Genomic DNA, 25,753 nt, shown 5'->3' on the forward strand with positions numbered 1-25,753 from the left:
TGTGGAGAGTGAAGGGTGGAGAGTGAGGAGAGAGAGAGGGAGGAGTGTGTGGAGAGTGAGGAGAGAGTGTGTGGAGTGTGTGGAGAGTGAGGAGAGAGTGTGTGGAGTGTGTGGAGAGTGAGGAGAGAGTGTGTGGAGTGTGTGGAGTGAAGGGGTGGAGAGTGAGGAAAGAGTGTGTGGAGAGTGAGGGGAGAGTGAGGGGGTGGAGAGTGAGGAGTGTGAAGGGGTGGAGTGTGTGGAGAGTGAGGGGGTGGAGAATGAGGAGAGAGGGAGGAGTGTGTGGAGAGTGAGGGGAGAGTGAGGAGAGTGAAGGGGTGGAGAGTGAGGAGAGAGAGGGAGGGAGGAGTGTGAGGGGAGAGTGAGGAGAGTGAGGGGGTGGAGAGTGAGGAGTGTGTGGAGAGTGACGGGGTGGAGAGTGAGGAGAGAGGGAGGAGTGTGTGGAGAGTGAGGAGAGTGAAGGGGTGGAGAGTGAGGAGAGTGAAGGGGTGGAGTGTGTGGAGAGTGAGGGGGTGGAGAGTGAGGAGAGAGGGAGGGAGGAGTGTGTGGAGAGTGAGGGGAGAGTGAGCTCATATAACGAGTTACAGTGAAGTCGTCTTCTTATTTCCGCATACCCTGGGCTCCTCCTCGAGTGCATGTCGGCGGAGGCGAGCTGAGGTGAGCTCTCTCCTTCCCCGTGTCCACGTGTCTCCCTCTACCCACGTGTCTCCCTGTACCCTCGCGTCTCCCTGCCTGTCTGTGTCTGTGTGTGTGTGTCTGCGTGTCTGTCTGTGTGTGTCTGCCTGTGTCTGTCTGCTGTGTGTCAAGCCACGGTCTTTGCACGCGTGCGTGCGTGCGTGTCTCTCTCTCTGCCTGTGTGTGTGTTCCTACCTGCACGCCTCACCGTCGTTGTCTGCGTGCGTGTGGTGCTGTCTGTGTGTGTGTCTGTCTGTGTGTCTGTGCGTGTCTGTCTGTGTGTGTGTGTGTCTGTGTGTCTGTGTCTGTCTGTCTGTCTGTGTGTCTGTCTGTGTGTGTGTCGGCGTGTCTGTGTCTGTCTATGTGTCTGTCTGTGTGTGTGTCTGTGTGTTTCTGTCTGTGTGTGTATCTGTCTGTGTGTGTCTGTCTGTGTGTGTGTCTGCGTGTCTGTGTCTGTCTGTGTGTCTGTCTGTGTGTGTGTCTGTGTCTGTCTGTCTGTGTGTCTGTCTGTGTGTGTGTCTGTCTGTGTCTGTCTGTGTGTGTCTGTCTGTGTAGCTGTCTGTCTGTGTCTGTGTGTCTGTGTGTGTGTGTCTGTCTGTGTGTGGGGAGCGGCGGTGTAGCGGTTTAGCGCTACGCTGTGAACCCGGTGACCCGAGTTCGATTCCCGCTCACGGCCACCAACACCACCGGCGACGATTGTCTGAACCGGTCCCGGGCCTCCCCCCTAGGTCGACTCAGCCTCAAATGAGTACCTGGTGCGGTGTCTAGTAAACATCGCCACTGGGGGGGAGACAAAGGCGGTCGGGCGTGGTGCTGGTCACCCACCCCCTCGTGTGCCACAGTGTCAGTGACCTTCATTGCTGCTGCTACTCGCTAACAGCACTTGCCCCAACAGTCTGTTACAGGCTACACGGGGGATCTTTGTCTTTATGGTGCTGTCTGCGTGCCTGCTCTTTGTCCCCCCCCCTTGTGCATCTTCCCGTCTGTGTGTGTGTGTCTGTGTGTGTCTGTCTGTGTGTGTGTGTGTCTGTGTGTCTGTGTGTGTGTCTGTGTGTGTGTCTGTGTGTGTGTCTGTGTGTGTCTGTGTGTGTGTATGTGTGTGTCTGTGTGTCTGTGTGTGTGTCTGTGTGTGTGTCTGTGTGTGTGTCTGTGTGTGTGTGTGTCTGTGTGTCTGTCTGTGTGTGTGTCTGTGTGTGTCTCTGTGTGTGTCTGTGTGTGTGTCTGTGTGTGTCTGTGTGTGTGTCTGTGTGTCTGTCTGTGTGTGTCTGTCTGTGTGTGTCTGTGTGTGTGTATGTGTGTGTCTGTGTGTGTCTGTGTGTCTGTGTGTGTGTCTGTGTGTCTGTGTTTGTGTCTGTGTGTGTGTACACGTGCATCTGTTTGTTTCTGCATGGATAGATCTATATATATGACAATAAAAACCTGCATATGCAGCCTATGCTCCTGTACAGTGTCCATATCACATACGTTGTTTGACTGCTGGGGGAGAGCTCCTGCGTGTGTGTGTGTCTTCGTTTGCTCAAGTGTATTGTTGTTTATTGTTGTACAACAAGTTTATTGTTGTACAGTCACGTGCGAGAGTTGTGTCTGTGGACGTGGGGAGCGGTGGTGTCGTGGTTTAGCGCTACGAACCCAGCGACCCGAGTTCGATTCCTCCGCTCACGGCCACCAACACCACAGAGCATCTGAACCGGTCCTGGACCTGTCCCTAGGTAGACTCGGCCTCAAATGAGTACCTGGTGCGGTGTGTGTGTGTGTGGAGTAAAACATCGCTACTGGGGAGACAAAGGGGGCCGGGCGTGGTGTTGGCCACCCACCCCCATCGTGTACCGTGCCGGTCTTCACAGGCGCTCGCTAACAGCACTTGCCCCACCAGTCTGTCAGGGGCTACACGGGGGTTCTTTGTCTTTGCGCGCACGTGCTGCACCAAAGTGACTTTGATGGAGCGACGTTCCTTTCGTTTGTTCCTTTCGGATGTGTTGGTGGTGGTCACAACCCCACGGCAGGCGAATTACTCGGTTAGGGGCGACGATGTATTGTATACCCACGTGGCTTTACCGCAAGAACCAAAGAGTTAGGGGCGACGATGATTGTGGTGGTGGTGATTGTGGTGGTGGTGATTGTGGTGGTGGTGATTGTGGTGGTGGTGGTGGTGATTGTGGTGGTGGTGGTGGCGGTGGTGATTGTGGTGGTGGTGGTGGCGGTGGTGGTGGCGGTGGTGATTGTGGTGGTGGTGGTGGCGGTGGTGATTGTGGTGGTGGTGATTGTGGTGGTGGTGATTGTGGTGGTGGTGATTGTGGTGGTGGTGGTGATTGTGGTGGTGGTGGTGGCGGTGGTGATTGTGGTGGTGGCGGTGGTGGTGGCGGTGGTGATTGTGGTGGTGGTGGTGGCGGTGGTGGTGGCGGTGGTGATTGTGGTGGTGGTGGTGGCGGTGGTGATTGTGGTGGTGGTGATTGTGGTGGTGGTGATTGTGGTGGTGGTGATTGTGGTGGTGGTGGTGATTGTGGTGGTGGTGGTGGCGGTGGTGATTGTGGTGGTGGCGGTGGTGGTGGCGGTGGTGATTGTGGTGGTGGTGGTGGTGGCAGTGGTGGTGGCGGTGGTGATTGTGGTGGTGGTGGCGGTGGTGGTGGCGGTGGTGGTGGTGGCGGTGGTGATTGTGGTGGTGGTGGTGATTGTGGTGGTGGTGGTGGTGGTGGCGGTGGTGATTGTGGTGGTGGTGGTGGCGGTGGTGATTGTGGTGGTGATGGTGGCGGTGGTGATTGTGGTGGTGGCAGTGGTGGTGGTGGCGGTGGTGATTGTGGTGGTGGCAGTGGTGGTGGCGGTGGTGATTGTGGTGGTGGTGGCGGTGGTGGCGGTGGTGGTGGCGGTGGTGATTGTGGTGGTGGTGGTGGCGGTGGTGATTGTGGTGGTGGCGGTGGTGATTGTGGTGGCGGCGGTGGTGATTGTGGCGGTGGTAGTGGTGGTGGCTTTGGGCAGCATTGGGACCAGCGACCACCACGAGCCACCCACCCACCCCCCTCTGGGCTGTCCGCAGTGCTGCTGCTCCGTGTGCGTTGGAACCAACCACAACCCAGAAGCTCAGACGGGGCACGGTTATCGCCTTTCGCGACCAATATCATTCATCATGAAGAGTGGGGGGGGGTGTAGATCGCATTTATACTTTAGCGTGTCTAACCACCACCACCACCACCCATCACCACCCATCACCACCACCACCAACAACGAACCTTGACTATGATCCGGGAGCTCCTCTAGGCCACGCGGCATGTTGAGACCCCAACAAACAAGAGACCACGCGTCGTTTTACCCTTTACACATAAAGTCTCAGTTTAAGCATAGGTTGAACTCTTGCTTCGTTATCGAACATCATTGGAATGTACACGATTCGCTCCGTCAAGGTTATCGATATGTTGTGTGTGTGGCGTGAAGGGGGAGCGGTGGGCATAGTGGTTAGCGCGCTGCGCTACGAATTCTCACGGCCACCAACACCATCGGTGACGATTATCTGAACCGGTCCGGGAGCTCGCCTAAGTCGACTCAGCCTCAAATGAGTACCTGGTGCGGTGTGTAAAACATCGCCACTGGGGAGACAAAGGCGGCCGGGCGTGCGTGCTGGTCACCCATCACCTCGCGTGCCAGTGCCGGCCTTCATAGGTGCTCGCTAACAGCACTTGCCCCAGCAGTCTGTTACAGTCTATTACAGGCTATACGGGGGATCTTTGTCTATAGTGTGAAGAGGGGAGCGGTGGGCGTAGTGGTTAGCGCCGCTGGGCGACGAACCAGGCGACTCGAGTTCGCCATGTGAGGGAGACAAAGGCGGCCGGGCGTGGTGTTGGCCACCCAACCACCTCGTGTGCCACGGAGCCGGCCTTCACAGGTGCTCGCTAACAGCACTTGCTTCCCCCAACAAGCTCTTAGGGCTGTAGTTAGTCGTGGGGGGGGGTCATCGTCTCTTGTGTCCGGTATAACAGTATCTCGATTTGTCTCTATAATTATTATTAATGTTCACCGACAACCGTGGTCTTAATCAGCTGCTAGTCGAGGACTTGCCCCCCCCCCACCCACGCCGTGCAGGTCGTCGGGTTTATTTGACCATACTTCACCCCGCTGGTCAACGTAGGTACGTCTCAAATGTCAGTCGGGGGCACACAACTCCTCCATAGACAGGACCGGCAAACGCCTCCGATTGGCACGGTATGGCTACGTACGGCGCGAAAGAAGTCCAACAGACTGGGGCAGCGGTCCACGTGGCCAAGCAGCAGCAGCAGCATCAGAAGCGGCCGCCTGCGATGTTCAGGATGTTGCCACCCCTTGGGGTGGGGGGGTGGGGGTGTGGGGGGGGTGGTGGGGGGGGGTCCCTGGGGGGGGTCCCATTCATCACGGTTCATCTGTCGCACCTGCGTGCTCCTCCTCCTCCCGCACATCCTGCCAGAGCCGCCACCACCGGCAGACGCGTCGCCTCGTCGTCTTTGCCGCCACGAGGTGCGTGCACCTAGCCTGGCACAAAGCGACGCGGTGGGGAGGTGGTGAGGCCGTCACCGCCAGCTTAGAGGCGAATGCTGTTTTATCGTTTAGACGGTGGTACTGTGTGTATGTGCTGTGTGTTGTGCCGTCCAGGTGTGTGCGTGCGTGTGAGTGCCTGGTGTGTAAACATCGACACTAGGGGAGACAAAGGCGGCCGGGCGTGGTGTTGGCCACCCACCCCTTCGTGTGCCTTGCCGGCCTTCATAGGTCCTCGCTAACAGCACTTGCCCCTACAGTCTGTTACAGGCCATACGGGGGATCTTTGTCTTGGGTGCGTGCGTGAGTGACATCTGGAGTGGTGGTGCCGCGGTTAGCGCTACGAACCTGGCGATCAGAGTTCGATTCCCGCTCAAGGCCAACATCGCCGGTGGCGATTATCTGAACAGGTCCTGGGTCTCACCTCGGTCGGCTCGGCCTGAAATGATTGCCCGGTGCGGTGTCTGTCAGGTGGCCGGGTGGCCGGGCATTGGCCACCCGTCACCCTCGTGTGCCTTGCCGGCCTTCATATCCGCTCGCGAACAGCACTTGCCCCAATAGGCTACATGGGGGATCTTTGTATGTATGTTTGTATGTATGCGTGAGTGATAGTACAGCATGACAGGTCAGTCCGCATATGTTTGGCCTGGAGCCACCTCTAGGTTTACTCGGCCCTAAAACGAAAATTTTGTCGTGTTCATGCGCCTTTTTGGTGGTGGCGATGGCAGTGATGATGTGGTGGTGATAGCAGTGATGACGGTGATGGTGTTTATCACGGTGATGAAGATTGTATTTATAATGATGGTGGTGGTGATGATGATTGTGGTGGTGATACTGTAATGACGATACTGTTGGTGCCGATAACGATTATTGTAATAGATACAATTATGATTATGGGGCTTTTAGAGGTCACAGATATCAACACTTGGGAAGGGAAACACGAGCGGCTGTGCGTGTTCGGCACGCTGTCATCCCCACCGTCACATACCCAAAACTCATAGGCGCTCCCTCTATAACACCCAGCAAGCAATGCATGTTGCGTGGGCTTGCGTCTGCATATCACACGTGAACATAACGCTGGCTACGTCGCTCCTCGTGTAACAATGCCCTGTGGTTAAATGCAGGTCGGCTAAATAAAACTCATCTGCTACGTCAACAGCGATGTGCCCACCGCCCGCTCGCCTCTTGAGTTTCGTGTACACTTGCCAACCACTGCCCTCTGTGTGTTGTCAAATCGTTTGCAATGATCTATCCACTGCTGGATGAAGGCATCTGTTCACCTCTTCGTCGTCATCCGCCACGGTCATGTAATGCCCCAGGGCGCCGCAGTGGCGAGATGTTAACTACCCCGCCTGGTGTACAGGAGGTCGTGGGTTTGATCCCTGACGCCTGCTGCTGTATATTGGGAGTTTGCATGTCACTTTCTCCACGGTCGCGTGAATTTTTCTCCGGGTCCTGCGGATGTTGCCTCCACATTTAAAAACACGTGTTGAGAGTATTTCGCTGCTATAAATTTCCACGTGATAAGCCACTTCATTGGGCTGCCATTGGTGACCAGGTCGCTTCTAAAAAAAATCGAAATAGCTCCGTGGGTCTTACCTGGTAAAATAAAAAATGTAGAAAGTAAAATACAGCCGCAGTAATGAGCAGGGCAGGTGCTGAAATCGAGCCGTGAACCTTTGCAACAAACAGCCAATCGCGTTACTGCTTGGCCATGTCACCCCCGATTTTCGGATTGATCAGACAAAGTGACTCCACAAAAAGCTATATAATTTCCACGGCATCTTCATGATAACATTTTAAAAAATGGTTTGCTTTATAGTTTAGTTTATTACGAAAATCTCATTACTCCCATCTCTGCGTTGGCCATCCACACTGTTGAGTGTGTTCCCCTCCCTTGGTGGTGCCATGCTGTGACCAGTTACGAGCACCGACCATCATCATCATCTCTTCTATCTTCTAGTGCTGTGTTCTTTCTTAACCCAATATACTTTTTGAACAGTCATCGAGGTGTCTTAACTACACGTGGATAAAGGTGGGGTTTTTTTGCATCAAGTAAAATTAAATAACAAATTAATCATCAACTTATGGGCCATCCCAAATGATGTATTTCAGCAGAAAACTCTGGACCGGTCTCAACTTCTCTTGAGTTTCACCGGCAGGTTGTGGCATGTAAAATGCCGTCGAGTTGCTTGGTTTTGTATGCCAGCATTTGTGTGCCGCTGGTGGCAATTCGCGTGTTGTGTGGCAGCGTTATACAAATGTTTTCAACGACCAAAAATTGCATAATGCCGCCCATTGTTAAACGATTGAATCTTGAATAGTGACTGGATCATTCTATTCACAAATGTTACCGGTGAGGCATTCATCAGCAGCCATCAACAATCCACTGTGGGATGAAAGCATTCCCCTTGTGGTGTCGGTGTCTTAAACGTGTTGTAAAATGCTCGTATGGTAGGGGCAGGAGGCCTTAATGAACTCCTTAAACGTGTTGTAAAATGCTCGTATGGTAGGTGCAGGAGGCCTTAATGAACTCCATATGTACGATAGACCTTCAGCGAACTTGAACAGCATTTACTGTGCATCGTACTGAACAAGGGAATCATGTTTCTGAGGGTGGAGTGGCAGGGACAGTGGTTAGCGCAATGTGCTATGAACCCAGACCTGAGTAAAAATATTATTTGTAATGATCTTTCAACACAACACACATCTCCAGAAGGCCAATAAGCTGATATGGATGACAATTATTTTCTTTTATTATTTTCAGTTCAGAGATAGGCTTATTTATGAGGCTATTATGACACTAAGTATCAGATTGCTGTCGTTCAACTGCGTAATTTTCGACGCATTGCACTGTAAAGTACATTTTTCCAGGCAATCTTCCCAAAAAACAATAATTTACTGTTTTGGCTGTGGCGTGCAACATTTTACATCAATCATTAACACTGCCCGGTGCCGGAAAACTCGCCGTGAAGCTGGGCATGATTCTTGCCAAGTGGAAGGAGGCGTGTTGAGAAGAGCAAGGGGAGGTGAGGATGGATGGAGCTTTGGTTGGGACGCCGTAGCTCCAGCTGGTTTTCTGAGCGGCAAGACGGACGACGGTCCTTGGCGTGGAAACGCAGGAGGAGCGATTTGTAAAAAGGTGGGAAAGGCAGCATTGGGGGAGGGAGGTTGTGGTGGTGAATCCTACGTAGTTTTGTAGGCAATCAAATGGCAGTGCTTTTTTATGCACAATATTTTGAAATGCCATAGACTATGAAGCTCAATTAGTCTAAAGAGCAAGATAAAAACAGGTTGTAGCAACCATACAATATATCAGAGACCTGGGTCGCTGCCACCTCGGCAGCAGAGTGAGTGGCTGCTATGATAAACATCGAGTAAAGGGGGAGTCTTGTTGCTGTTCGCAAAGCGGGCAGGAATGTTTTTTTTTGTAAGAGTTATTAAAACATTACAGTATATCTCGCTACTAACACCATGGTTCTTAGGGAGTATTCGCTTGACTCGGTGGTTTCACGGCCAGCCACATTTGTCTCCCTGGTGCTGACATTGAAACCAGTGCACCAGGAGTCCTTCACTCATTAGGAGGTGGGGGGCCCAAGACCGGTTCAGATGTCACTCGCCACTGATGCGAGCCCAGGTCGCGGAGTTCACAGCGCAGTGCAATGACGACCACCGACATAAACAGCAACATCAGTGGTGGTAGCAATAACATCAGCAGCAGCAGCAAAGTAGCTATAACAACATCACCAGTAGCAGCAACAAGTGAAGTGTTGGCTTGGCTCGGTGGTTTGCCCACAATGTTATGGTCCCGGCAGTCTGATTTACGTTCCAGGCCATGGCTAAGATCAGTGGTGAGTCATCCAATCTGAACCAGTCTTGAAGCCCCCCCCCTCCCCACCCATCGAGCTGCACTGGCCTCCGTGGTGAAGTATGGTCACAAAATGACTTGGCGTGTAACTGACTCGGCCTTCACTCAGCAGTGGCTTGACAAAGGGTTTGTACATCGATGTTATTTTTTAAAAATACTGTACGTACTATTATGAATCAATGTGGACCATTCATTGAAACCAGTCTTGAACGGTCACCGTAGACTCACAATGACACAGACTGAACAAAATGTGAAAACTGCATTTACCCGAGGGCTTGTATTTATAAATTTACAGCGCATGTTGGAAACGAACATGAGTAATAATCCTAATAATACTACACGCAAACGTCGATATTTAGGCGGCCAAAACACGAACCGTTGTGTCCCCTGACCCCTGCATGGGGTCAGGGGACACGGCTATCAGTGCGGCCCCTGAAGGCCCCTGTGATGGACACTCGTGAACTAGAACTGTGGTTGCGAGGCACAGCCCGTGAAGCATCATTGCATCAAGGTACCCCAACGATTCGTGTGCATTGTCTCTTGTCAAGTTTACAAAAACCCAAGGCGCTTGCTGACATCTAAACACCAGTCTCCCATAGCACGCTGTCGCCCATTGATCAACGCGTCTCACATCTGTGTTTCCCGTAATTCCAATTACGCGTATCTCCATGCTTCTTTCAACTCTTTTTCAGCTTAGTTTTTATCTTTTCTTTTCAAGTACCCAAGATTCTGATCCATATCAGGGCAACAGGCACGGATTGAAATCTCTCCTCTCCAGGCGGACTGGGTGCGTTGCTTTTCATTATTTCAGTTTTCCAAAAGTACTCCCAGCGTTTTCTCGCTCACCTAATTTTAGTCATCGTTGTGATCCTGGTCCACCTTCGGTACCTGCCCTAGGTAATAATGTCCTGATGTATTTTCCAGTTCTATCCCTTCCAACAACGATTGCCTCTTATCAAACACGTGCCACGTGTCTTTAGTTTTGCTGCTCGTGTTTATTTTGAGTCCAACATTGCGGACCGCCAATTAAAGTCTGCAGTTATTTCCTGTAGAGGTTTTTTTTCATTCGTTGCCACGACTATATATGTTGACGCATGCTTTCCCGTGAGGGTCGACTCAAAAATGCAAGCATTCCCATACCATGCACAGTTTCCCTCCAACACTGCTCTCACGATGCAATCCCCTGGTGACTTGATAATTTCTAGCGATTCAGTCACAAGACTCAGATTGTCGGGAATGGTAGTGCCTCATCATGGATGCAGCTCATTATGTACTACGCATCCGAAACGCAACATGATAAGCGATGCGTTTAATGTGTCATGAGCTTAACAATCAATATTAATTGACTGATGCATCGTTACATCCCTAGCACCTATCACGTCCTCTCTCTACCCTGGATCCATGAACCCCTTCATGATCGCACTTGAGCTGTGTATGGCTATATATGTGTGTATATCCTTTGGGGCAAATGCTGTTAGCGAGCACCTATAAAGGCCGGCACGGCACATGAGGGGGTGGGTGGCCAGCACCACGCCTGGCCGCCTTTGTCTCCCTCGTGATGATGTGTCCACACCACACGAGGTACTCATTTGAGGCTGAGTCGACCTATGGGAGGCCCAGGACTGGTTCAGGTAATCGTCACTGGTGTTGGTGGGTGTGAGCAGGTAAGGAACTCGGCCGCTGGGTTTGTAGTGCAGCACGCGAACCACTGCACTACCGCTCTGGATGATGATCGGCATTGTCAGCCGTGATCATCGACTCACTGTCAGATGAGGCCTTCCCAAATCATTGCCCGTCCCTCGCATTTTCGTGATTCAACAATTCACCCGGGTCCTGCGCGTATTTATCTTGAGTCCAACTAAGCAGCCTTCTTTCTTAAGTCCTCCGGTCATTTCCTTGAAGGTCATTTCCATTGGTTGTTATGAGCGAATATAACAAGGTTGATAACTTTTTCATTTTTGTTAAATGCCTTTAATTTCTCAACTCCGATGTTTGCAAAATATCTTTGATTGTCGCCATGAGTAACTTTGGCAAGAGCGTGTCACCTTACCGGACTCCCCTCCTGGTAGGGGTCGTGTTACTCTCTTCATGCAATTTCGATCGACCTGTTCTTGTATTTTGAAACATCGAAATGTTATCGAAATGTTCTTTTTTTTACACTTTCGTTTGTGAGACCTAGGATGACTAATACATTCCAGTGAGTCAAATGCCCTTTGATTGTCCACAAAGCGAGTTATAATAATAGTTTATACGCATTAGTCTGTTGATTGACAGTGCTTGTATGTATGATAGTACGTGTAAGTATAAAACATTTGATAAGTGTGTGTAGCGGTTTGCCTGCTGTGCTACGATCTCGGGGTCCCGAGTTAGATTCCCGCTCATGGCCAACACCAGTGACGATTATCTGGACCAGTCCTGGTGCTCTCCTAGGTCGATTCAGCCTCAAATGAGTACCTGGTGCGGTGTGTACACATGGCCACGAGAGAGACAAAGGCGGCCGGGCATGACGTTGGCCACCTACCCCTCGTGTGCTGTGCCAGTCTTTATAGGTGCTCGCTAACAGCACTTGCCTTCAACGTCTGTTAAAGCAACACAGGGTATCTTTGTCTTTGTACAAACACCAACAAACTTCGTTACCATGGACAGCCCACTTGAGGTCAGATCTCGAGTTGATCTGAAGTGGCTTATCCTCAAATTACGAACAACTCCAGTTGTTTAACGAAAGTAACACTTCCATGATTTCCTGAATTTCTCGATTTTCCACTTGGGAGTGGGGCAGGTCGGTGCCGGGATGTTATGTTTCCCCTAGGCCTCCATTCTGGTGTAGAATTCAGGCCAAGTCCGAGGAGCGAAATCGTGCGAGAAAATTGGGGCTCCTGCCAGAATTGGCAGCCAAATGGCATTGCCACAACCATGGAAACACAAGGAGGGAAGGGAGGGAAAATTGCAGCGCTCACTCAAGTTGTATGCTTCACTAAAACAAAATATAAGACGTGTGCATATACGTGTGTGTCTAGATGTTTGTCAGTAAGTGTGTGCTGTCAGAATGAGAATCTTTATTTCGACTGGAGAGTTCCGATTAGTTATGAAGCTCTTTTTCACAGATGTTCGGTAGGGGCGGGTCAGAAAGTTACAACAACAACAAACAAAACAACAACCGATAGGTGAGAAAAGTGTAGGAAAGGTAAGAAAGCCACGAAAGATAAATAAAACAAAGTATGTAAATACAAATTACAATCCCTCGATAAAATTGGATGCAAAAAATGTAATTCTAGATTTGAAGCTTTCGTGACTGCAAGGATTCATACTCTTAGTTCTTTCGGTTAAGTCACGTAGGTAAAAAATGAAATAAAAATGTATAAGTGATTTTATTATTATTTTATTTTTATTAATTTTAATTAAATTTTTTACCTACGTGACTTTACCGAAAGAACTAAGAGTATGTAAAAAAAGTAACTTTTGATACACGGGTAAGGAGCAAAGTTAAAATTGGCATTTGCTAACGGGGTTGTATCCGGCACTAATCTTTTGCCTCGGGATATTTTTTGGAAGGAAGATTCACGATGTTAAGGGAGGAAACGAGGTTTGTTCCAAAACGTTGGTGCTGCAACGACAAAGGCTTCGTCGCCTACTCCAATTCGCGTTCTTGGATTTGTGCACTGCACGTGCGTATATGTATGTATGTTTGATTCCCGTCTGCGATGTGTAAGCGTCGCAACTGGGGAGACAAATGCGGTCGAGCGTGGTGCTGACCACTCACCCGCTTGTGTGCTGTCCCCGCCTTCACAAGTGCTTGCTAACAGCACTTAGCCCAAAAGTCGGTTAAGGCTATATGGAGGATCTTTGTCTTTGTATATTTGTATGGTATGTACTTGTTGACATCAATGTGTGTGTATGGAAAGCAGTGTTTTTCGCACTGCACGGTGTTCCCTGGTGACCGAGGTTCGATTCCCAGCCACAGGCAAAATCAGTGGCAAGTAAGAGCTGAATATGTCTAGATCATCCCTTAGGTCGACTCAGCCTTAAATCAGTAACTACTATGGTGTGTGAACATCAACACTGGGGAGACAAAGACGGCTAAGTGTGATGTTGGCCACACCACCAATTTGTGCACCTTAATAAGTGCTTCTTGTACATTTTAATAGGTGCTCGCTAACAGCACTTCAGTCTTTAAGAAAACAATTGAGATCTATGAGTCTGTGTGTGACCTTGCCATCCATCTCCATTAGCCGGACAGGGAGTGGGGTTCAAAGTCCCATTGGGAGTTCTCGTTACGTAACCTCGTGCAGCCATGAGATTCTTAGGATTCCTTGGCTCATAAAGCCAGACGAAGGCTCTTTTAGGTTCATTTTTTATTTTACTTGAATAGTATCAGTAGCTCATAGAGGCAGACTTTGGCTCCCTGAGGTTCTGTGTCAATGGCTCATAGATATGGGAAAATACTGTCTTAGGGTTGTTGTTTTTTTACGTATGAATCACCGTCGATGCTCTGTGCTCATCCCAACTGAGGTTATTTATGGACCAAGCTCCACTAGGAATGCTATAACCCATTAAATCATTGCAATCAATCTTTTGGATATGTAATTCCTGTAAGCGCTGTTGGGTTTTGTACATGTTTCTTTTCCCCGAATATAGCTTAGGAATATCTCTGAACAAGGAGGTTATTTAAAAATGAATTGTTACTTTCGAAAATGTAATATGAAGATGATACACTGATCCTCATCATTGGAATGTGGAATGTCCACTACTGACCCAAGTCTTCCAACAGAATTAAGTGCCACCCCAAACTTGTTTGGGCAGGGAGATATTTTAACTTGACCCTCACTGTTGAACACAGGACTACCTAGGTCCTGTCATAGAAATATGGAATGTCAGTAACTCAATGCCACCCATTAGAAACGTGCGTTGAGGGCATTTGGCTACTGCTATGAGTTTGCACATGATAAGCCACTTCATTGAGCTATCATTTGCGGCTAGGTCACTTCTGAAAAAGAGCTATACAGCTCAATGGGCCTTACCTGGTAAAATGAAAAAAGTTGAGATTAGTTTAATGAGGGGTTCAAGCCCTGGGGCTGGGTGTCTCTCAGGGTGTCCATAATGGCTGTGTCAGTGTCACTGAGCTGGCGCCGCTGAATATCTGGCTTTGCAGCCCTGTGTTTTTAGTGACTCGCGTGGGCTTCATGATGTCAGGACATTCATTGTGTGGCCTTTTCGCAAAGCCAGAATCTTGCTGGGTCCCCGTGGTGTAATCCCTAGTCCTGTGAATCTTTCGGTCTCTCAGCAGGTTCATAATTGTCCAGGTACTTGAGTATAATACACCAATTCACTTCCAACGTCCCTCAGCGAATGTATTAACCATCACGATTTGCATCTCTACTTTACTCTACAGTATCGCATGTGCATCATCTGCCTTTCTTGTTCGTCTTTGTACTGTACGCTACATCTATCTTGTGTAATTATGCAACTCGTTTGCTTTGTCTCTTTTGTATTGTCTCTGTTATTCTGTATAGTCTGTACTGCCTGTCTTATCTGTTCTATCTAATTTGTTTGTATGTGTTTGTACCTGCCTTGATTGCACAGTCGTTCTCATTTGCACTGTCTCCTCTGTGCTGTCTGGCATGTTTGTATAAGTCTCGTTTGTATCTTTTGTCTCGTGGGCACTGTCTGCCTCGTTATTTTGTCTCGTGTCTAATGTTGGTCTCCTCTACAGCCTTGATTTTCTGTCACATAGTTGTGATTATCATAACAAATGTATTCGAACCCAGGATCTCAGCGGTCACCTCCGAGCCACGCAGCCACCTCCTAAGAATGGATGCTAATGGAAGGATCGTTACCGTTTGAAATTGATTTCGAATGGATCATTCGTTAAGATTTGAATGGACGTCTCCCTTAACGTTTTAATCGAAACTCTCGTTACCCACGCAGCGCTGAGTGATGTTGCCGTCTGCCCCAGGTGAGCGGGAGGAGGGGGATGGAGTCTGTGACGACGCGCGTTGCTGTCACGTGGTTGCTGCTCATGGTGTGCGCCCCTCCTGGCTCAGGTGCTGCCTTAATAGGCGCTCGCTAACAAGACCGCGGCACAGCAGTCTACCTTGCACTGTATGGGGGGGGGGGTTCTTAATAGACACTGGCTAACAATAACTAGATATCCATAGCGCCTAAACTAATTTCAGCACTGATATGTGATGTATATTGTGGTCTTAGTTACCAGGAAGGGACTGTGGGGGCGGCTGGGGGAGTGGGGATCAGTGGTCTTGGTACTAAAAAGGTTGAGAACCACTGCTGTAATACAACCCTAACCGTAACCTATTCCCCTAACCTATAGCACTGACTACTAACCCACAACCCTAACCATGACCAACAGCCTTAACCCTTAACCCATATCTCTAATGCTGACCTGTAGTTTTTCGCCATACCCCTGACCTAGACTCTAACTTTCACACTGCAGGTTCTGGGTCTCTCCCGGTCCCCACAAACCTCTCCTTTGTCTCCGTCAACTTCAAGACGCTGCTGGAGTGGCAAGTGGAGGACACGGGTATCCCCGTCACGTACGACGTGGAGCTATTGGGGTGAGGAGGTGACACTCTCCTCTGTGCAGTGGGGAGCGGTGGTGTAGTGGTCTGTGTCCTGCGATAAGAGCCCGGCGACCCGAGTTCGATTCTTGCTCACGGCCAACACCAGTGACGATTATCTGAACCAGTCCTGGGCCTCCCCGAGGTCGACTCAACCTTTCATAGGTGCTCACTAACAGCACTTACCTGAACAGTATATTAAGGCTATACGGGACATCTTAGTTTTTTTGGAGTGTAGTGGTTAGCACACTGCAATATGAGCCCGGCGACTCGATTTCGATTCCCACTCACGGCCAACATCAGTGACGAATATCTAAACCAGTCATTGACCTTCACTTGGTCGACTCAGCCTTAAATACGTATATGGTGCATTTGTGTGAACATCACCGCTGGGGAGACAAAGGTGGTCATACACCTGTGCTCACTAACAGCACTTGACCTAAAAGCCTGTGTAGGCTTGACAGTGGCGGGGGGGGGGGGAGTCTTTGTATCTTTTGTGAGTGTTCGTTGCGTGTGCACACATCTAATGCCTGTGTGTGTGTGTACGTCAGTGCAACGTGGCCGACCTGGAAGCAGAAGGCAGAGTGCACGGACTCGATAGAAATGACCTGTGACCTCACGAGCATCATGGCCGACCCGCGCTTGTCATACCGCGCTCGTGTGCGTGCCATCCCGGGCGGTTCCAGCGCAGTGCACACCGTACCCTGGGTCATGTCGCCCTCCTTCGTGCCCTACGACGACAGTACGGTGATACCACGGCATTCCATAGCATACCACAGACATAGGATGACTGTACAATGATATCGCAGTTTTATGATAGCAGGTGCATTTGACAATTTCACACCTGTTCCACAGGTTTAGCAGGTGTACAATGAGATCACGGGTACTTTCGATTAGCATGGTTGGCTACATACAGTGCTAAAGACGATTTACATACCAATACCCACCATTCGACTCTAAGTGACGGTGACGTCACGATGGCGCCTATGCCAGGCCAGGCGCACTTTGAGGCCACGTGAAGTGTCGAAGGCTCGCTGACCGGTTTCGAGACACACCCAGGTGCCATGGGTTGGCTGACTGGAAGATGCACGAGCAATACCCCCTACTGTGCCAACTTGCTGTATTTTAGCCGCCCGGCACTCTGCTCGTTGTTGTGAGAGTCGCTCCTCTGCCCTCCGTTGTTGCTGGAGGGCATCTGCCTCCAACTGCCCAGTAGCAGCGTACTTCCCGAACCTCCTCCATAGAGGCCGATCTTGACACTGGTACCAGTCGTCGGCAAGTCCACTCAGCTCCACATCCTCCCGTACCGCATCAGTCCATCTCTTCTCCAGCCCATGTTGTGCCCGTTTAGCCCCCTCTATGTGGCCAAACTGAAGCTGCTTGGGCATGCAGTGGCTGAGCATGCGGCTACATGGCCCAGCCAACGCAGCCTTGCCTGCCGGAGGAGCTCACTGATGGGAATATGTCCAGATCTTTCAAGGATTTGTGAGTTCCTCACACAATCCAGCCGGGTTAAACCCAGGATGGATTATAGGCAGGCCTGCTTGAATGTTTCTAACCGGAAAAGATGTGCCATTAGAGGGGTCCACGTTTCACAAGCATAGAGAAGGCAGGGCATGACTGTGGCTGAGAAGACCCAAAGCTTCGTGCGGACCGACACACCAGATAGCTTCCACACAGCGTTACGCAGCCGATGAAAAGATAATGCGGCCTGACTGATTCGGAGTGAGACCTCTGCTGTCAAACCGGAGCTAGTCATAAGCAGAATGCCCAGGTATGGGAACTCTCCACTCTCTCCACGACTGCTCCATCACCGATGGGGAGCTGAGGGGGTGGAGTGTTTGGTGGCACAAAATACCCAGGCAGTTGCTTAGTTTTGGTGGAGCTGATGGTAAGACCCCACCTCTTAGTGGCACCAGCAGCACCTCCAACTCCTCCTCTGAGTGAGCAGCAATCACCAGATCATCAGCACACATAACATGGTGACGAATAGGCAGCCATCCCTCAACCACACCCATGCATCGATCAGCCTCCCATTGTATCTGTACCAGATGGAAATTCCCCCGGTACAGCCATGGAAAGCTTCTCGAACTACATGGTCAAAGATGATGTAGAATAATGTGGAAGCCAGAGGACATCCCTGTCGCACCTCAATGTGAACAGGGAATGGCTCCGACTCCATAAAGTTCTACATACACACACATACATAGAGGCATGTCAATCATGGTCCCACACGCACACCAGTCACAGCGGTTCCGTCGTCTTGGGTGTAACATCACGACTGTGCTGGTCATGGGGCGGTAGGCTTACCGCACTTGGCAAAACTAACAAACGGGACACAAAACACTGCCTTACCCACATGTCTCCATATCTCTGCGCTGATGGCATCATCTACAAATGTGTTTGTGCACTGGAACCCGTGTCTCCGTGTCCTCGTGTCCCTATGTCCCCTTAATCCTGAGTCTTCCTCTTCCGATGCCCCTGTGCCCCTTTGATCCCGTGTCTTGCTGTCCCCATGTCCCTGTGTCCCCTTGATCCTGTGTTTCCGTGTCCCCATGTCCCATGTCCCTTTGATCGCGTGTCTTGCTGTCCCCATGTCCCTGTGTCCCCTTGATCCTGTGTTTCCGTGTCCCCATGTCCCATGTCCCTTTGATCGCGTGTCTTGCTGTCCCCATGTCCCTGTGTCCCCTTGATCCTGTGTTTCCGTGTCCCCATGTTTACATGTCTCCACGAGCAGCTGAGCTTGGGAAGCCACAGTTCGAGGCAGTCGGGCGGAATGGGAGCATCCAGCTGAAGGTTGCAGACCTGATCACGCCCTACTTCAACATTGACGGCAGCCACAAGACCATGGGCGACATCTACACGGGAGACCTCCACTACCACCTCACCTACTGGAAAGACGGCAGCAGCGGACGGGTGGGTGGGTGCACGAGGGAGTGTATGGGTGAGTGGGTGGGGGAGTGGGTGAGTGGGTGGGGGAGTGGGTGAGTGGGTGGGGGAGTGGGTGAGTGGGTGGGGGAGTGGGTGAGTGGGTGGGGGAGTGGGTGAGTGGGTGTGGGAGTGGGTGAGTGGGTGGGAGAGTGGGTGAGTGAGCAAAACAATGCAAGGGTGGGTAAGAAAGTGTGTGGGTAAGTGAGTGGATGAGCGGGTGGTTGAATGTGTGAATGAGTAAATTATAGAGTGGGTTGATGGGTGAGTTGGGTGAGTGTGTAAGAGCGATAATGGGTGGATGGGTTGTATGAGTGGACAATGAAGTGAATGGATGGGTCGGTGAGGAAGTGGGTAGAGGGAGTGAATGAGTGTGCGTGAGCAAGAGAGTGAATGGGTGGGTGAGTGACTAAGGCAGGTACTAAAGACTGTAAGAAATAAGCACTGAACTCTCCAATCACATTATGAAACATGTGAGACCAAATTCAGGGCCCAATCACAGCAATCAGCAACTCGAGGACGGACACTGCAGGCCCAGGCTAGTCCAGCTTGAGAGGTAGCCTGGGCCTACTTTGAAAGAGGACTTTCAAATACCTTTTGGTGGCCACACAAACAAACAGCTCAGTCACTTCTTCATATCAAGTGGCTGAGCGCGAATGTTCATTTGAATCATTATTATCACAGTGCTGTTCATCAAGTTGAACGTGTTCCCCTCCATTACCCGACTGGTGTGGCTATGATGCATGCAGTTACAGGTAACTGTGGTTGCGGGTCGTTTTGAAGTGGTAGGCCTCATCTGCCTGCGGGCCGCACGAAATGAAGTCATGATCGATAGGTTCCCTGCCCCGCTTTAAGCTAATACTGAGAGGTAGGTGTTTCTGTCAGATCTGGAATCCGTGGCTTAAAACCCCCCACCAATAAATGTGTAAACACATTTTACCCAAAGAATTACCGAGTCACAGTAATCTGGGGAACAAATCCTGCAAGTTTCATCAGTGCCTGAAGACTGTCCGTGCTTACCACATGCGCATAGTGTAATGCGTAACAGTCAAACACCAAACTTGCCACACCTCCAAGCATATTTTACACCCTACAAAAAGATAGAGATGCCCTGTGTACCCTGACGGCTGTGAATTATTATGAAGTTGTCCAGAGAAAGTTGCGGCAAGCAGACGCGCATCGTTGCTAACGGCTGTGCATGCATTATTTTGTCGCAAGTGGTGTTAGCGAGCACCTAATGAAGGCTGACACGGCGCACGAGGGGGGTGGATTGGCCAAAATCACCCCCGTCCACCTGTTTCTCCCCAGTGCTGATGTTTGCATGCCACAGCAGATACTCCTTTAAGGCTGAGTGAACCTAGGGGAGGCCCAGATTCGATTAAGATATATTTTTCGTAATGTTAGCCATGCCCGGGTGACCAAGTAATAAAAACTGTCCAGTAAGCTATTGTGTAGTTCAACGCAATACCATCAGATCTCGCGAAACATGGACTCCTGGGCGGCAGGGTTTTGCATCGATAACACTTCTTGCCTCGCATAAAGAAGAGCCTTGGTTCATTTCTTGACATGGGTGCCTTTCTGCGTTAAGTTTGTATGGTCTCCCTCTGCATGAGGTTTCCTCTGGCTTCTCCAGTTTCGTCCTATAGCTAAAAACATCCTCTGTGATTGGTGTTAGCCAAACATACCATTCGGTTCAATCTTGATTTGAAGCTTTCGTGACTGCAGGAATCCATACTCTTTGGTTTTTTGGTAAAGTCACGTAGGTATAAAATAAAATAAATCACGACGTTTCGGGCGCAACATAAGCGTCCATCATCAGGTGGGAAAGCATGGTCTGCTGCTGAGGCAGCAGCCCATGATGATGGACACTTATGTTTCGCCCGAAACGTCGTGATTTATTTTATTTTATACCTACGTGACTTTACCGAAAGAACCAAAGAGTATACCATTCGGTGTTTCGATGTCTAGGTGTTGATTTGTATTACTCAAATGCTCTGGCAATACTGGAGCACTCCTCTCATGCAATTAAACCAAATTTGAGTGAATTAATGGGAGAATGAAAGATTGCATGGGTGGATGAGTGGGTTGGTGAGAGAACAGGTAATTGCGTGGGTGAATGAGTGAGTGGTTAGGCAAGTGAATAAGTGAGTGGATGGATGGATGAGCGAGTAGGTAAGTGATTGCGCGTGTGAATAGGTGAGCGAGTGGGCGAGCGGGTGAGCAAGTGAATGAGCGAGCGAGTGAGTGAATGGGCGAGCTGGGCCTGCGTGCAATCGGACGAGTTGGCAAGCGTGTGCGCCTGTATGTGGGGCGAGCGTGGGCAGAGCCTATCCCTGGATTTTCCCAATGTGGTCGATCTATTGACTGCAAAACAGGAGTCGCTGCATTCCTGCGGTCCTCCTCCTCCTGTTGCGCCGGTGTTGTGTTATCTGTTGTGTGAGTTTATCGCGACTCACCTCCGTTGAGGTGGCGGCACCGCCACTCCCTCTTCTGGGGAGCGGCCCCCTCTGCCTACTCATCACGAAGTTTCCTTTGAGGTCTTCGCCGCGCTTCAAAATGCAAAACCACTTAATCGCCTCTGGCCTAGACAGTGATGCTGTCGGCGGCAGCATCATTGTTCAGCATCATCATCAGCAGCATTCCCCATCACCATTGTGCCATCATCAGCAGGAAAGTCGCTACCATCATCCTAGCAGAATGATTCTTGACCTCAGCAGTAGCAGCATCATCATCATCGACATCATCACCCTGAGCAACACTAGCTGCAGGTGAAGTCATCATCGGCTGCAGTAAAAACATCATCATCATCATCATTCACCATCATCACAGTCGTCATCGTCAAAAGAAAATTGCCTCCAAAACAAAGCCACAGGGATCGGCGTCTTCACCCGTCATCCGGTTGCCCTTGCTATGTCTGGTTGCTATGCTCAGCAGGATCTCTTCGCTATGTCTGGTTGCTATGCTCAGCAGGTTATCTTCGCTATGTCTGGTTGCTATGCTCAGCAGGTTCTCTTCGCTATGTCTGGTTGCTATGCTCAGCAGGTTATCTTCGCTATGTCTGGTTGCTATGCTCAGCAGGTTATCTTCGCTATGTCTGGTTGCTATGCTCAGCAGGTTATCTTTGCTATGTCTGGTTGCTATGCTCACCAGGTTCTCTTCGCTATGTCTGGTTGCTATGCTCAGCAGGTTCTCTTCGCTATGTCTGGTTGCTATGCTCAGCAGGTTCTCTTCGCTATGTCTGGTTGCTATGCTCAACAGGTTCTCTTCGCTATGTCTGGTTGCTATGCTCAGCAGGTTCTCTTCGCTATGTCTGGTTGCTATGCTCAGCAGGTTATCTTCGCTATGTCTGGTTGCTATGCTCAGCAGGTTATCTTCGCTATGTCTGGTTGCTATGCTCAGCAGGTTCTCTTCGCTATGTCTGGTTGCTATGCTCAGCAGGTTCTCTTCGCTATGTCTGGTTGCTATGCTCAGCAGGTTCTCTTCGCTATGTCTGGTTGCTATGCTCAGCAGGTTCTCTTCGCTATGTCTGGTTGCTATGCTCAGCAGGTTCTCTTCGCTATGTCTGGTTGCTATGCTCAGCAGGTTATCTTCGCTATATCTGGTTGCTATGCTCAGCAGGTTATCTTCGCTATGTCTGGTTGCTATGCTCACCAGGTTCTCTTCGCTATATCTGATTGCTACGGTCATCCGAGTGCCCTTGTTATTTGGTTGCGATGGTGATTGGGTTGTCCTCATCTGGTTATCGAGCCCGTTATCCCTGCATGTGTGTGAGTTTATCTGGTCGCTGGGTAGCTGTTGTTTCCCAACACCCGTGCATGTGAGGAGGTTGTTGACTGGTTGTTGTCTCATCTTGTTATTACTTTCCTTGCCTGTATGATCATCTGTTTTCAGCCACACGTGCGTAAGAGAGAAGATCATTTTTATATGGGTGTCTGATTAGTCAGCGTCTTGGTTAGTCATCTGGTTACAGAGTCATCTAGTCACTCTGTAATCTGGCTGCTTGATTAACCGTTTTCCCGATCGCCTTTTTGCATGCATTTGTCACGTGCAGAAGGTGTCTGTGTCTCTTGTGGAGCAGCAGTGCGGTGGTAAGCGCATTGTGCTGCGGAACCTGGCTACCCGAGTTCTATTCCTGTTTGTGACCAATAATAGTGGCAAATATATGAGCCAGTCTTGGTCCTCCTCTAGGTCAATTGGGCCTTAAATTAGTCTATGGTGTCGTGTAAATATCAGCACTGAGGAGACAAAGGCAGTCGGGCACGGTGTTGGCTCACTCCCTCATATGCTGTGCCATCAGTCATTGGTGCTCGCCAACAGCACTTGCCCTAACAGTCTATTAAAGACTACACGTGGCGCCTTTGTGTATGAAGAATGGTAGCACTCTGCACTATGAAGCCAGGGACCTGAGCTAATTAGCCACTGCTAATATCAGTGACAACTAGTTGACATCTGAACTAGTACTGGGCCTCCCTGATGTAATCTCAGCCTTAAATGAGTGTCTGATACAGGCATCAATATCAGCACTGGGGAAATGAAGCCACTGGCCACACCACCCCTCGTATCCAGCCGGGCGGTGGTGGCTATGCACGGGGCCTGTAATCCCAGCCCTGTGGAGGCAGCGAGAGTGGTGAAACTGCCTTCCAGTGGGTGCCGAGGTGCCGTACCCTGACTCGCCATCTCCGTTCACAATCCCAGCTGTCTCTGTCCGTTCCCCCTCTTCTCTTGTGCCCAATCACGATTTCATTCTTTCTCGCCTCTAGCCCCCGTGCACTGGAACAGGCTGTCCCTACACACCAAGCAGTCAGCCTCACTGTCTATTTTTCGTTCTTCCCATTAAACACACTCACTTATTACGTGACTTTACCGAAAGACCCAAAGAGTATGAATTCCTGCAGTCACGAAAGCTTTAAATCAAGATTCACTTATTTTCCCTTGCTTGCGCAAACTCCCCTTCTCCCTCCCTTCTCCATCACCAACTCCATCCACTCTTCACAACTTCCCTATCCATTCATCACACTCACTCGTCATTAACCACTCATTGTCGCTTTTATCATCGTTTATTTCGCAGATCATCACATTCATGTACTGCCACCCGTCTCATCAACTCATCTCATCTCTGCTATACAAATAGTTAATTCTTTGTTCGGCGCCTTCATCACGGCGCTATATAAATTTTAAGAAGGATAAGATGGCGGTACAGCAAGTCGATGAATCCCCATCTCTTTCCATCTGTATGGAGATAGAGCGTTGCCCCCTTGCACGCGCGGGTTTTCTCCGGGTGCTCCGGTTTTCTCCCGCACGTATAATAAACGCTCGTCATTAATTGGCTGGAAACATCTAAACATAAAACCAAATGCAGGACCCTCCTGACAAAGAGTCGTATGGCTCACCGTGGCTCTCATGGATAAATAAGTTTAAGTAAATTACAGCTCTTGCTTTAACAGGACTTGCCCGAACATGCGATGTGGGCTATATGGGGGGATCTTTGTGTAGATGTGTGCATGTGTTTATGTTTGTGTGGGAGTGAGACAAAGCACCGGGGCAGGTTTTTTTGTTTTGGATAGTTGTGGGAAAGGAGGGTGGAGGACGTCCCGTATGTACGCACTGTGCTCATGGGCGCAGCTCTGCTTTGTCTTTTAATCGACCGTGGCATACTGTGTGGCATACTGTGTGGCAGCTGCCTCGCCCATCATTCCATACAAAGTCCCGAGTCTTCACCACACTCATGCTGCCTCTTTTCAAATGCTTGCAAAACGTGGACACTGTAAGTGAACACCTGAGCCAGCTCGAAACATTCAGCCGGACCTGCCTGAGATCCATCCTGGGTTCATAATCTGGCTGGATTGTGCGAGGAGCTTACAGAACCTTGACAGATTTGGACACAGTGCCATCGATGAGCTCCGGCAGGCGAGGCTGGGTGTTGTAGCTCACGTTCACAGCCAACACATTCCCAAGCAGCTTGTGTTTGGCCAAACAGGGGGGCATGGCAAGGCTGGAGAAGAGATAGGCTGATGCAGTACAGAAGGCTGTGGAGTTGAGTGAACTTACCGATAACTGATACCAGTAAAATGAAGATCGTCCTCTGTGGAGGAGGCTCCTGAAGGACCGAGCGGCTAAAACACAGCAAGTTTGTACTGTGTGCAGCACAGGCAGTGCATCTGGCAGTCAACTCAGTCAGTAAACCTCTCATACCTGGGTGTGTCCCTTAACCTGCCAGTAAGCCTTCGACACGTGGCCTCAAGGTGCACGTAGCCTGGCACAAGCACCAGAGTAACACAACGGCAGTTGTCGATCTTGTGTCTGTGTGTGTAGAAGGAATACCAGTCGCGCCAGGCCGCCTTCATGCTGACGGGGCTGGATGAGGGCGAGCTGTACTGCTTCCACGTGCAGCTGCTGGTGGACGTTGACAACACTGAGCGCCGTGGGGAGGAGAGTGACGTGAAGTGTGCACGCTCGGGGCTCGCAAAGCCCGGTAGTGCACACACATGCACACACGTACACACATATACAACATAGACAACGTTATCCCGTGTAGCCTTACAGACTGTTGGGGCAAGTGCTGTTAGCGAGCACCTAGTGAAGGCCGGCACGGCACGCGAGGAGGTGAGGGGCCAGCACCAGAACCGGACCTCCTTTGTCTCCCCGTTGACGATGTTTACACATCGCTCCAGGTTCTCATTTGAGGCTGATTTCACACACGCACGTATATGCATATACAACACACGTGCGTGCATCTACCACACTTGTACACGTATACAGCGAGACACACAACGGCGCTTGCACACACACACACACACCACCTCTTTCCTTCACTGCTTGTGCCACCTTCTCCACATCCTTCACGTCATTGATTACATCACCACTTATGTCTCCCATCTTCACTACTTTCCTGTCTCCGTAATACCAAACCTTTACCTCCATCTCCTCCATCCTCCTCTTTCTCAATCTCCCCTTCATTCACTTCCTGACAACCTCCACAACTTCATTATTCTTCCTGTCCCAACTCTCATTCTCCTTCTTTGCTCCCTGTTAGACTACGCGTGGATATTCCTGGTGGCGGCTGGCATCGCTGCCCTCATCATCGGCGTCGCCCTCATCGTCCTCATCGTGTGGCTCTGCCACCACTGCCGCCAGCAACGCAAGTCGGAACGGAACGGGACGGTCGTCTCGTACACGGCTGCCGCCGCCCAGAGGGATTAACCGGGGACTGCCCCCC

The 25,753-nt window shown here is 50.4% G+C and overlaps 1 protein-coding gene across 3 annotated transcripts; it reads left to right on the top strand.

Annotated features, from left to right (window-relative positions):
- The first annotated feature begins 522 nt into the window (after positions 1 to 522).
- On the top strand, positions 523 to 25,744 carry LOC144955149 (tissue factor-like). Of its 3 annotated transcripts, none has more exons than XM_078885485.1 (7): positions 523 to 654; positions 14,963 to 15,078; positions 15,486 to 15,606; positions 16,161 to 16,351; positions 18,347 to 18,525; positions 24,850 to 25,009; positions 25,571 to 25,744. In XM_078885485.1, the coding sequence occupies exons 2-7, from the start codon at positions 15,009 to 15,011 to the stop codon at positions 25,735 to 25,737; spliced, it is 888 nt and encodes a 295-aa protein (XP_078741611.1). In that variant the 5' UTR covers positions 523 to 654; positions 14,963 to 15,008; the 3' UTR covers positions 25,738 to 25,744. The 3 variants fall into 3 exon arrangements, with proteins under 3 accessions (XP_078741611.1, XP_078741602.1, XP_078741606.1); XM_078885476.1 differs by having other exon boundaries at positions 524 to 654; positions 14,991 to 15,078; XM_078885480.1 differs by lacking the exon at positions 523 to 654 and adding an exon at positions 5,078 to 5,151 and having other exon boundaries at positions 14,991 to 15,078.
- Positions 25,745 to 25,753: the final 9 nt, after the last annotated feature.

The sequence above is a fragment of the Lampetra fluviatilis genome, chromosome 3 (genome assembly GCF_964198595.1).
Source record: "Lampetra fluviatilis chromosome 3, kcLamFluv1.1, whole genome shotgun sequence".
Lineage (NCBI taxonomy): Eukaryota > Metazoa > Chordata > Hyperoartia > Petromyzontiformes > Petromyzontidae > Lampetra > Lampetra fluviatilis.

Excerpts from the sequence above, each read along its gene's own strand:
- LOC144955149 (XM_078885485.1), top strand. The coding sequence starts at position 15,009 with ATGGAGTCTGTGACGACGCGCGTTGCTGTCACGTGGTTGCTGCTCATG. Across the intron at positions 15,079-15,485 it reads GTGCGCCCCTCCTGGCTCAG|GTTCTGGGTCTCTCCCGGTC; the intron begins GTGCTGCCTTAA and ends TTCACACTGCAG. Across the intron at positions 25,010-25,570 it reads CTCGGGGCTCGCAAAGCCCG|ACTACGCGTGGATATTCCTG; the intron begins GTAGTGCACACA and ends GCTCCCTGTTAG.